Source organism: Lepidochelys kempii, chromosome 10 (genome assembly GCF_965140265.1).
Source record: "Lepidochelys kempii isolate rLepKem1 chromosome 10, rLepKem1.hap2, whole genome shotgun sequence".
NCBI lineage: Eukaryota > Metazoa > Chordata > Testudines > Cheloniidae > Lepidochelys > Lepidochelys kempii.
The window spans coordinates 21,173,818-21,185,634 of NC_133265.1; the positions used below are offsets into that span (position 1 = coordinate 21,173,818).

General features: G+C 42.2%; 1 protein-coding gene across 2 annotated transcripts in view; it reads right to left on the reverse strand.

Annotated features, from left to right (window-relative positions):
- CPPED1 (calcineurin like phosphoesterase domain containing 1) overlaps positions 1–11,286 on the reverse strand; it is an 85,722-nt gene extending 74,436 nt beyond the window's left edge. For both annotated transcript variants that reach the window (XM_073362376.1, XM_073362375.1), the window contains exon 1: positions 11,018–11,286. In XM_073362376.1, the coding sequence (XP_073218477.1) occupies positions 11,018–11,081 (64 nt within the window). In that variant the 5' untranslated portion in view covers positions 11,082–11,286. The remainder of the gene's footprint in view (positions 1–11,017) is intronic.
- Between the last annotated feature and the right edge of the window lie 531 nt (positions 11,287–11,817).

The window sequence follows — 11,817 nt, forward strand, 5'->3', positions numbered from 1 at the left end:
CAAGGAGAACTGTATTTCCACCAGAACTCTCTCTGACCAGGGTTACCACAGTTCCAACTATTATGTTGTGTAACTGCAATAGTGGAATTAAAATATAATAAAAGGCTAGTGTAGAAACATGCTCAGCATCCCTGGAACTACAGATTCAAATGTTATCAAGGTCAGCTCAGAACTTCATCCTTCCATGGTAGCTACATTGATTTCTAGGCAACCTACAACAAGTCAGTTTTTTCAGATAAAAGACCTTAAAAATCAAAGACAAAAATTTAAAAAAAAATAGGCTCAAACCCATATTTAACCAACTAAATAAGTGATTTGATTTGGGGATCCTTTAGGAGGAAACACTTAAAAAATAAATTGTTTAACAACATTGAAACTGAAACACAGACTGGGAAAAGTAACTGCTATTCTTAACGTACGCCATTCCACTTTCCTCTCCTTCAACAGCAAAAGCAAGAGATGTCAGGATCAGTTCTAAGTTATTAACTGCTGCCATTAGACCCACATCCCTTTGCCAAACGTAGGTTCCTACATTACAATTAATTTAAAATGTAATTGTTAAATAAAATAATTTATAGTCTGCTAACGTCATCAATTCATATAGTCATCGTCCTCTCTTGTACATTAATAAGACCTCTAAATCTCACGTTTTACAGAGACTGAAAACCTTTAGCCATTAGTTTTTAAATCTGAAATGTTTTTAAATCTGAAAACCTTTCACATTTGCAAATTAGAAAACTCATTCAGACAGGTTTTTATTCAGAGAAGTGAAATGATCAATCAATCCATCTGTTTTCTATGGAACCCTTTTGGAACTGGCTGAATGACACAACATAATTTAGGTTTTTATTTCATGTGTCTTGCATGGAAAATGAGAAATACAACTGTCATAAAAATCAGTTTACGTGCTGCATCGAAGACCTTGTTTAGGCAGAGAAATCAACTTAGATTTTTTAAAGTGAAACGCTATAAAGAGGAGTTAAGGAAGCCTGCAACTCTAAGGGTTCTAACTCAGCAGACATGTTCTGTGACTTAGTAAGGAAAAGGAGGGTTTGAAACAGCTACTCAGTTTGGAGGAGTAGGAAGCTTTCCCAGGTCAGGCTCTCTGGTGCTGCTTGCTCCTGCTCAAAGTTTCTCCATTCTGCTACACAATGAAACCAGACCAAATTCCTCTCAGTTTTCACTGGTGCCAGTGAGAACCCTGTAGGCAGTTGTGCAACTGATAAGAATCAAGTCAGTTTCACTGCTGCTCTGGAAAGCTCTGAGCAACACAGGAGGCAAGCACTACAGGAGAATACAAAAGTGGAGTCTCTGGGAAAAGTAATCAGAAATGCCCATCCAGCAGCCCAGAGGAACAAGGAGAAAGTACTTCTCTTTTCCAGAAGCTAGAGAAGGCTGAAGGCTTCAATTTTCTCAGACACATACTAAACAGAGGTTTACACAAAAATGAACCACCTGAACGGGGTCAAAGAAAGAATCCCAGCACCCACCCCTTTTTCAACAATTTGAGCTACAGAGTTGGCTCATCACCTAACAACAAGGACGTCTACTTTTTTCATACTAATTGGTTGCTGGCTAGTAAATTTAGTCCTCTACCTTATAGATGACTGAAAGTTCCCATGACTTAAATTGTCATGTATTGTCATCAATTGACATGTATTGGTGTGAGTGGTGATATGGGGACAGAGAGACTGTTGGGATACATTAGAAAAAGAGAAGTTCAGTATACAGAGAGATTCTAGGAGGAGAAGCGGCAGAAGAACTTATAATGGAGAAAGGGAAAGACATACGGGAATGCGAACAGAGGAAAGAAAGGATTGCGAACAAACAGAGGAAAGAAACTGAAATGATGCAGGAAAAAAGAGTTATACCATCATCACCTATTATAAGAAAGAAAAAAGAAGAAGAAATTGAGTGAAGCCAGAAAGGAAAAGAAGGTATATCACAACTAGATTCATAGATTCACAGACATTTAGGTCAGAAGGGACCATTATGATCATCTAGTCTGACCTCCTGCACAACGCAGGCCACAGAATTTCACCCATCACTCCTACAAAAAAAAACACCTCACACCTATATCTGTGCTATTGAAGTCCTCAAATCGTAGTTTAAAGACTTCAAGGAGCAGAGAATCCTCCAGCAAGTGACCCATGCCCCATGCTACAGAGGAAGGCGAAGCTCTCTGAGTAAGAGAGCTTTAAATTAGGAATTTGGGGGAGACGTCCAGGTAATGTCCATGCCGGATTTTAGTATTGAGAGGGAAGAAAAAAAAGTAAGGAAGGATACAGCCGTGGGTAGGAGAATGGACATAAGGAGGAAGGGCAGTGTGGATACCAGTCTAATAGGTCATACTGGCTGTAGAATGTCTGTGCCTAATTGGGTATAGATTGTGAGTGAGGCCAAACAGCAAAAATTAAGATGTTTGTTCACCAATGCAAGGAGCCTAGGTAACAAAATGGAGGAACTAGAGCTACTGGTGCAGGAAGTGAAACCAGATATTATAGGGATAACAGAAACCTGGTGGAATAGTCGTCATGACTGGGCTACAAGTATTGAAGGGAATGTGCTGTTTAGGAAAGACAGAAATAAAGGTAAAGGTGGTGAAGTAGCATTGTATATCAAGGATGAGGTAGAATGTAAAGAAATAAGAAGCGATGGAATGGATGGAATACAGTCCATCTGGGCAAAAATCACATTGGGGAAGGAAACTACTAGAGCCTCCCCTGGGATAGTGCTTGGGGTGTGCTATCGACCGCCAGGATCCAATTTGGATATGGATAGAGCCCTCTTTAATGTTTTTAATGAAGTAAATACTAATGGAAATTGTGTGATCATAAGAGACTTTAACTTCCCAGATATAGACTGGAGGACAAGTGCTAGTAATAATAATAGGGGTCAGATTTTCCTAGATGCAATAGCTGATGGATTCCTTCATCAAATAGTTGCTGAACTGACTAGAGGGGATGCCATTTTAGATTTGGTGAGTAGTGAGGACCTCATAGAAGAAATGGTTGTAGGGGACAACCTTGGTTCAAGTGATCATGAGCTAATTCAGTTCAAACTGAACGGAAGGATAAACAAAAATAAATCTGTGACTAGGGTTTCTGATTTCAAAAGGGCTGACTTTCAAAAATTAAGGAAATTAGTTAGGGAAGTGGATTGGACTGAAGAATTTATGGATCTAAAGGCAGAGGAGGCCTGGGATTACTTCAAGTATAAGCTGCAGAAGCTACTGGAAGCCTGCATCCCAAGAAAGGGGAAAAAATTCATAGGCAGGAGTTGTAGACCAAGCATCTCAGAGAGGTGATTAAGAAAAAAAGCAGAAAGCATACAGGGAGTGGAAGATGGGAGGGATCAGCAAGGAAAGCTACCTTATTGAGGCCAGAATATGTAGAGATAAAGTGAGACAGGCTAAAAGTCAAGTAGAGTTGGACCTTGCAAAAGGAATTAAAACCAATAGTAAAAGGTTCTATAGCCATATAAATAAGAAGAAAACAAAGAAAGAAGAAGTGGAACCGCTAAACACTGAGGATGGAGTGGAGGTTAAGGATAATCTAGGCAAGGCCCAATATCTAAACAAATAGTTTGCCTCAGTCTTTAATAAGGCTAATGAGGATCTTAGGGATAATGGTAGCATGAAAAATGGGAATGAGGATATGGAGGTAGATATTACCATATCTGAGGTAGAAGCGAAACTCAAACAGCTTAATGGGACTAAATCGGGGAACCTAGATAATCTTCATCCAAGAATATTGAAGAAATTGGCACATGAAATTGCAAGCCCATTAGGAAGAATTTTTAATGAATCTGTAAACTCAGGGGTTGTACCGTATGACTAGAGAATTGCTAACAGTACCTATTTTTAAGAAACGGGGGGTGGGGGGGGGAGAAAGTGATCCGGGTAACTATAGGCCTGTTAGTTTGACATCTGTCGTAGGCAAGGTCTTGGAAAAGATTTTGAAGGAGAAAGTAGTTAAGGACATTGAGGTAAATGGGACAAAATACATGGTTTTACAAAAGGTAGATCGTGCCAAACCAACCTGGTGATCTCCTTCTTTGAGAAAGGAACAGATGTTTTAGACAAAGGAAACGCAGTGAATCTAATTTACCTAGATTTCAGTAAGGCGTTTGATACACATGGGGAATTAGTTAAATTGGAAAAGATAGGGATCAATATGAAAATTGAAAGGTGGATAAAGAATTGGTTAAAAGGGAGACTACAGCGGGTCATACTGAAACATGAACTGTCAGACTGGAGGGAGGTTACCAGTGGAGTTCCTCAGGGATCGGTTTTGGGACCAATCTTTTTATTACTAACCTCGTCACAAAAAGTGGGAGTGTGCTAATAAACTTTGCGGATGATACAAAGCTGGGAGGTATTGCCAATTTAGAGAAGGACCGGGATATCATACAGGAGGATCTGGATGACCTTGTAAACTGGAGTAATAGTAATAGGATGAAAATTAATAGTGAGAAGTGCAAGGTCATGCATTTAGGGATTAACAACAAGAATTTTAGTTGTAAGCTGGGGATGCATCAATTAGAAGTAACGGAGGAGGAGAAGGACCTTGGAGTATTGGTTGACCACAGGATGACTATGAGCCGCCAATGTGATATGGCTGTGAAAAAAGCTAATGTGGTCTTGGGATGCATCAGGAGAGGTATTTCCAGTAGAGATAAGGAGGTGTTAGTACTGTTATACAAGGCACTGGTGAGACTTCATCTGGAATACTGTGTGCAGTTCTGGTCTCCCATGTTTAAGAAGGATGAATTCAAACTGGAACAGGTACAGAGAAGGGCTACTAAGATGATCTGAGGAATGGAAAACCTGCCTTATAAAAGGAGACTCAAGGAACTTGGCTTGTTTAGCCTAACCAAAAGAAGGTTGAGGGGATATGATTGCTCTCTATAAATATATCAGAGGGATAAATACCAGAGAGGGAGAGGAATTATTTAAGCTCAGTACCAATGTCGACACAAGAACAAATGGATATAAAATGGCCATCGGGAAGTTTAGACTTGAAATTAGACGAAGGTTTCCAACCATCAGAGGAGTGAAGTTCTGGAATAACCTTCCAAGGGAAGCAGTGGGGGCAAAAGACCTATCTGGCTTCAAGATTAAACTCGATAAGTTTATGGAGGAGATGGTATGATGGGATAACATGGTTTTGGCAATTAATTGATCTTTAACTATTCATGGTAAATAGGCCCAATTGTTATACCAAAAAAATAAAAACCATCAGGATCTTATTAAAGGGGAAAAGGCAAAATGCCACATTTATTGTGAATACAAAAAGACTCATAGTAAGCAGTTAGTTATAGCTATAACATTCCATTCAATTTCATATTTATTCATACATTCATTCATACCCACACACAGGTTCTGCAAGGTTGTTATCATAGTTACCAGCCTTAGAGTTGCTCATGCCAAGCCACTGGTCAGGTGGCCTGGACATTAGGAGGGAGCAGGGCCTTGTCAGATGCTCATCTGATGCTCCTGGAAATTGGTTTGCAGAATCAGACCCCAAAGTTCTCACTTTCTAGAGTCCATTTTTATAGGAATTTCTTCCTATGCCAGTCTATGGTAATTGCTTCATCATGCTGTTGCTGAATCAATCAGCAGATGGCACATTCCTGACGGCTCCGTGCTGCCAGATGTTATCTTGTTCTTTGGTTCTCCCATTCTTGAGGCTGTTGGGTGGATTCCAGTCTGCCCTCCGGGGGTCCTCTGGTTATTTCCACTTGACGCCTTCTTCAGCCATTGGACACTAGATTCTTAGGCTGGCACCTCCCTGATCATTCAGTTATTATCCACACCAAGCATCCATCCACATACATCCTCTATATCTATTTTAATCACAATTGTTAAAGTGAGAAGAATACAACAAAAGGGCGGGGAGTCTCTGGGTGCTGTTTCTGTTGTTACAGAGTATTGCTTTGAGTCTCTCTCTGTGTGAGTAGTTGTTGTTACAAAGAATTGCTTTGAGAACAGACTCTGTCTTAGAATGTACTAACACAATTAGCAGCTTGCAAGTTTCACACATAGAGGGAGAGAAACAGTACCAAACACCAAGAGACCTCTTAATTAGTAATACCCTGGAATTTAAACTATGGAGAATCAAACTCATTTGTGATTTTAATACAGAACTTCTTTAATATGATCCAACACAATGGCCTGTGATGGGATGTTAGATGGGGTGGAATCTGAGTTACTACAGAGAACTATTTCCTGGGTATCTGTCTGGTGAATCTTGCCCACAAGCTCATGTTCAGCTGATTGCCATATTTGGGGTTGGGAAGGAATTTTCCTCCAGGGCAGATTGGAAGAGGCCCTGGGGTTTTCACCTTCCTCTGTAGCATGGGTCACTTGCTGGAGGATTCTCTGCATCTTAAAGTCTTTAAACCATGATTTGAGGACTTCAATAGCTTAAACATAGGTGAGAGGTTTATTGCAGGAGTGGGTGGGTGAGATTCTGTGGCCTGCATTGTGCAGGAGGTCAGAGTAGATGATCATAATGGTCCCTTCTGACCTTAATATCTATGAGATGTAATAAACAGGGATGGGCAAACAGTATTTGGTTACTGTGTGGTTTGACTAAATTATTCAACAATGCCATGAAAATTAATCAATAGCTATATGTTTGTGGTATTAGTTCAGCTACATAGTACACAACAATGAAGATCAGTACATAATATATTCAAACACTTTTTTCTGCTATTTGGTCAATCCAAGTAGTAAGTTTCTTTTTCCAAAAAAGAAATAGGGCTAATTTACACAGAGCTCCACCAGTTTACTAATTCTTAATTAATACTGGGTGCAATTATAAACTAATTTGGTTACACTAAATGCAAAAGGCTGTATTTTGGTTTAAGACAGCCTTATTATAGTGTAGTTTAAATTGATTAGGAACACATTTAAAATAATCCAAGATAAACCACTCTTCACACACAGTTTGCACCAGTTTAGTGTAAACCTCTGAAAAACCCTGTGTGAAGAAAGATTCTTCATAAATCAAATGTTCATGGACAATACTACAATTAAATACTGTATAGCAGTTTTGTTCCTTCAAAACTGCACCAGGCAATGGCTTTTTTGAGAGTGCACAATCTCTAGCAGTTGTTTTAATCCTCAATGCTAGTGGAGGTCAGGTACATTTGTCATGCCCCTTTGGGTAGGTTATAGAATAACATAAACACAAGGGTTATTCAAAGGGAGAGCATCAAATGACTAGAGATTCCACATTAGTGAGCATTCTTTCCATCTTAGTTGATCATCATATAATTTAGCAGAGTCCAGAGAATTAAAAATTGGCTCTCCATCTCCATGGTGGCTGTAATGCTCCAGTCTCAAATAAGGCCAGTGTCTGAACAATGTACTGAAACATCACTAATCCCCACATGTAGTCATGAGAAACGGATATAATAGCTTCTCCACAAACATGTGCTGGGTGCAGCCAAAAAAAAAAAAAAGTGTAAAAGTTTTGAACTGAGTTTTAATCAATAAGGAGGAGGATAAACTTTTGTTTCTGGAAGCTATTCTTAGTGTTCCATGTTTTCAGTTTTTACTGATTTTCACCAATAAATTACCAGGGTTTTTTTTAAATTAAAGGAGTTCAGTTTTAACTGATTTACACCAGTTTAGTCAATCTGCTCAATATTTTTTCGGGTACTTATTTTTTTTAAACACTAATGCTTTAAGTGATTGCTGTGTCCTGCAGCTCTGAGACGGAAACAGTTTCTCAGTGTAAAACACTGACGGAAGTCAGAAAAAAAAACAAAAAAACCCAATGTTAATATTGCAGTATGATTGGCTCACAAGGAGACTCTTCCCGCCTATTTCTTTGCATCCATTTAGTGAGGTGCTGAATGTAAATCAATCAATCCTCCACAGATAAAGATAAGGAAAATGTGGGACAAAAATGCAAATCTGTGCCTGAATACCAACAAGAAAATCTGTGCTTAGAAATTTTCAAGAAAAGTAAAGACTGGAGTGAAGAGGATGCACTGCGCTGCAACTACTGCAGCATTGAGGTCCGTGCTCGTGCTGACAGAATAAAGGAGCAGGTCGAAAGCAAGCAACATTTCTTCTTAAAGAAAAGAGTGAGCTTTGGGATAAGCACTCAGTATCAGGAGCTTCATCAGGGTTTTAATGAAAGAGCGGACACAGTAGGATTGTGTCAATGAATTTGTGCATGCTTTTTGTTTTGCCAGACTACCACTGTTAATTGCAGAGGAGCCTATTGATGAATTTGTGCAACTTATAAATATCTGAAAGAAAATTATGCTTTAGTATCTAAACTGATGGAATGAACTGATGGAACTGTGGCGTCTAGTCTGATTTTTGACAAGTCTCCTGATGCTTTGGACCGTCCAATTCTTGGCCTTTTATTTTTTTATTTCAAAGGGAATTATTTTGTGCTGATGTGACACTCATTCCCTCTGCTGACACCCGTTTTGTCGACACAGCAGTAACTGACATGTTTGAGATGTACCAACTAACTTGGTAAAATGTGGCCACAACTAACACAGATTTGGCTTCCTACATGGCTAAGTTTGTACAGGAAATTAAACTTAATCAGAAACCAGAGTTGCTACATATTACCTGTCTTGCTCATCAGATTAACATTGTGCTGTCAACAGCTACTGCTACAGAAGAAATGAAAGATGTGAAATCTTGCATCATCAGATTTTGGGCCATTTTTAAGCATGCGAAGAAGTTGAAGGCTTTGTTTTACACAGTGCAAGACAAGTACAGAGGCTGATGGTTCAGGGGCTCAGTGGTACCACAGTTCCAGGTGGCATCTCAGGGGAACCCGTGACAACCGTACCATGCCATCGACTTCTGTGATGCTGCTGGCAGTAGCTCTGCCTTCAGAGCTGGGCTCCCTGCCAGGAGCCACTGCTCTCCAGCTGCCCAGCTCGGAAGGCAGTGCCGCCAGCAGCAGTAGCGCAGAAGTAAGGGTAGTAGTACCGCGACCCACCCCCGCCCACACACCCCACTTCTTTTTGGGTCAGGATTCCTACAATTACAACACCATGAAATTTCAGATTTAAATAGATGAAAGCTACAATTTTTAAAATCCTACAACCATGAAATTGACCAAAGTGAATGGTGAATTTGGTAGGGCCTTAGCTATGGCATTAGGTAAGTATGATCACATTTTTAAACTGCACTATAAAATTCCAAAAAAATTGTTTACGCTACACTGTATTAAACAAACCAAGCATTTAAAAATGTGTGATTTCTTTGGAAAAATTAGCTGTCTAAACTATAGAAGGCTAAGCAGCTTAACTGAAACACTGCAACTGTTCTAAACAATGAGGAATTTGGGGACACAATTTCGTGTGTGTAGAGGGAATTTGGAGGAAAATGTGTATAAAACAAAAAACAAAAAAAACCCAGAGCCTAAAGTCAATATGGATCCATTTACAACGAACAGTGTGAAAGCGGAGTACCCAAAAAATTCTGGGATAGAATGCAAAAGGAGTGGATTAGCAAAAGAAACAATAAGAAAAGGAAATGAGGCCAATGGGTAGTGTTTTCATGTTTTTTGAAGAAATATTGTGCCAAAATAACATTATAGGTTAGAGGCATCTCAAAGTAGTTGAGAGATTCATGAACAGAACAATGTCTGTGGAACAGATTAACAAGGACATTTGGGAACCCTAGCCCAAAATGTGAACAAATATTTTTCATTTTCAGATGGAAGAATCTTGGACCTATGGAGCCTGGGATCTGCATTTTCCAGCACTTTATTAATTATTTAAACATTTCTTCCATTGAACTTCAGCCTTTTTCAAAAAAACACAGTAAGTCTGGAACAAGGAAACATCACAGCTAGAGATGGCAAATGAACAATGAACACAAGTTTGTAAGTCCAAATCAATACTGATTTCAAAGAAGATTTTATTGGCAGTATTTATTTGAAGAATACCAAGTTACCAGATGATATGAGGCAAAAAGAAAACACTTGTAACATCCGATGAAGTGAGCTATATCTCACGAAAGCTTATGCTCAAATAAATGTTAGTCTCTAAGGTGCCACAAGTCCTCTTGTTCTTTTTGCGAATACAGACTAACATGCAAAAAGAAAAGGAGTACTTATGGCGCCTTAGAGACTAACCAATTTATTTGAGCATAAGCTTTCATGAGCTACAGCTCACTTCATCAGATGCATAAAGTGAAAAATGCAGTGAGGATGTTTTATACACACAGACCATGAAAAAATGGGTGTTTATCACTTCAAAAGGTTTTCTCTCCCCCCCACCCCACTCTCCTGCTGGTAATAGCTTATCTAAAGTGATCACTGCTACTCTGAAAAGAATTAAGCGTTACTAGGAGGTGGTATGAATGGGCCTGGGGCAGTCAATAGTCTCAAACGCATCAGCCATGAACTACCGTGGGAGGCAGCTTACTAGACTTAGTGGCCAACTTTATTTCACACTTGATATTATGGATTGGTGTTTGTGTCTTCCAGAGTTATTCACTCGGGGTGGGGGCACCGCAGCAAGTGCAGCAGGGCCGTGGGAACTGAAGAGTCATCTGACAGAAAAGGGGTACTGGTGGCTGATCGTTCACAGCTGTAGGACACCTCAGCGCGGCGGGCGGGAGCGTACGTGGAGCGCCCCCAGCCACAGCTGCCCATAGCTCCCTCCTGCGGGGCAGTGGCGGGCGGGGGCTGCCTGTGACCCCCCTCCACCATGGCCCCACAGCGACCGAACCGCCGCGGTTCACAGCCGTAACCTTCCGCCGCTCGGCGGCCCCCTTTCCCAGCGGCCAGCCCCACCCCGCAGCCAACCCGCCTGCACGCTCTCCAGGACCCTCACCCCCGCCCCTGGCTCCCCCAGCCCCCCGCCAGGCGGGGCCTGCGCACCGCCCGTTCCGTTCCCCCCCAAAGCCTGGTAGCGCACCGGTGACAAGAGCCCGGCTGAAACCCGCGCGCGCCGCACCAACGTTCCGCCGGGTGCCGAGCCCCAGCCGCCTCCCTTCCCCGTGCTGGGCCGGGCGGCCGCGTACCTTCACGAAAGGCGCTCAGCGTCCTGCCCCGGGCTCTCGGAAACACGTCCCGCTCCTCGGCCATAGCGTCCGCCTAACTGCGGCCGCGTCCCGAAACGCCAGGTGGCTGCTCCGCTGCAGGCTCGGGAAACCCGGGACCCAGCGCTGGGGCCGGGCCGGCTAGGAGGGGAGGCGACGCCACCGCACGAGGGGCGGGGCCCGAAGGGAGCGTGGGACGGTGGAGGAGGGGGTCAGCCACGGGGGGAGCAAAGGGGAGACAGCGGGACGAGCCCTACCTGGCTCGGGCAGTTTGGACCTTCGCTCGGGCGTTTTCAGCGCCGTGTCATGGCACCGAGTGAAAACACCCTGAGCTGACCTCACCACTGCCAGCTTTTGCAGGGAGGCAGCCGGAGCGCGGGCCTGCCGTGCCCAGCTGGATGGCTCGTGTGTGAAAGCCAAAGCGTGGGCGCGTGAGACAGGAGCTGACTCTGCCGCCGCCCCCAGTGTCGTCTGTTTTTAAATTAAAGTATAAAGGGATGTGGAAGTTTCTGTGGTTCAACTGTCTCCTTATTTGTGAAACACAGTGAATCGGTTTCTCCCTGAAAGCACCGGCAGGCAACCTAACAACACTCCCCTCAGGCTCATGCTTCCTTTACAACTGGTTTTCAGTTCAGTTCACTGTTCCCTTTTCTCCTAACATCTTTTTATTCAAGATGCTATGCAGCTCTACAAAGCATCTGTTTAAATTCTTTTTGTTTTTAAAACCAAAGGCACAACCTCTCTCACTCTGACCCCCATATCCACCTGGTGCGCTCACTGAC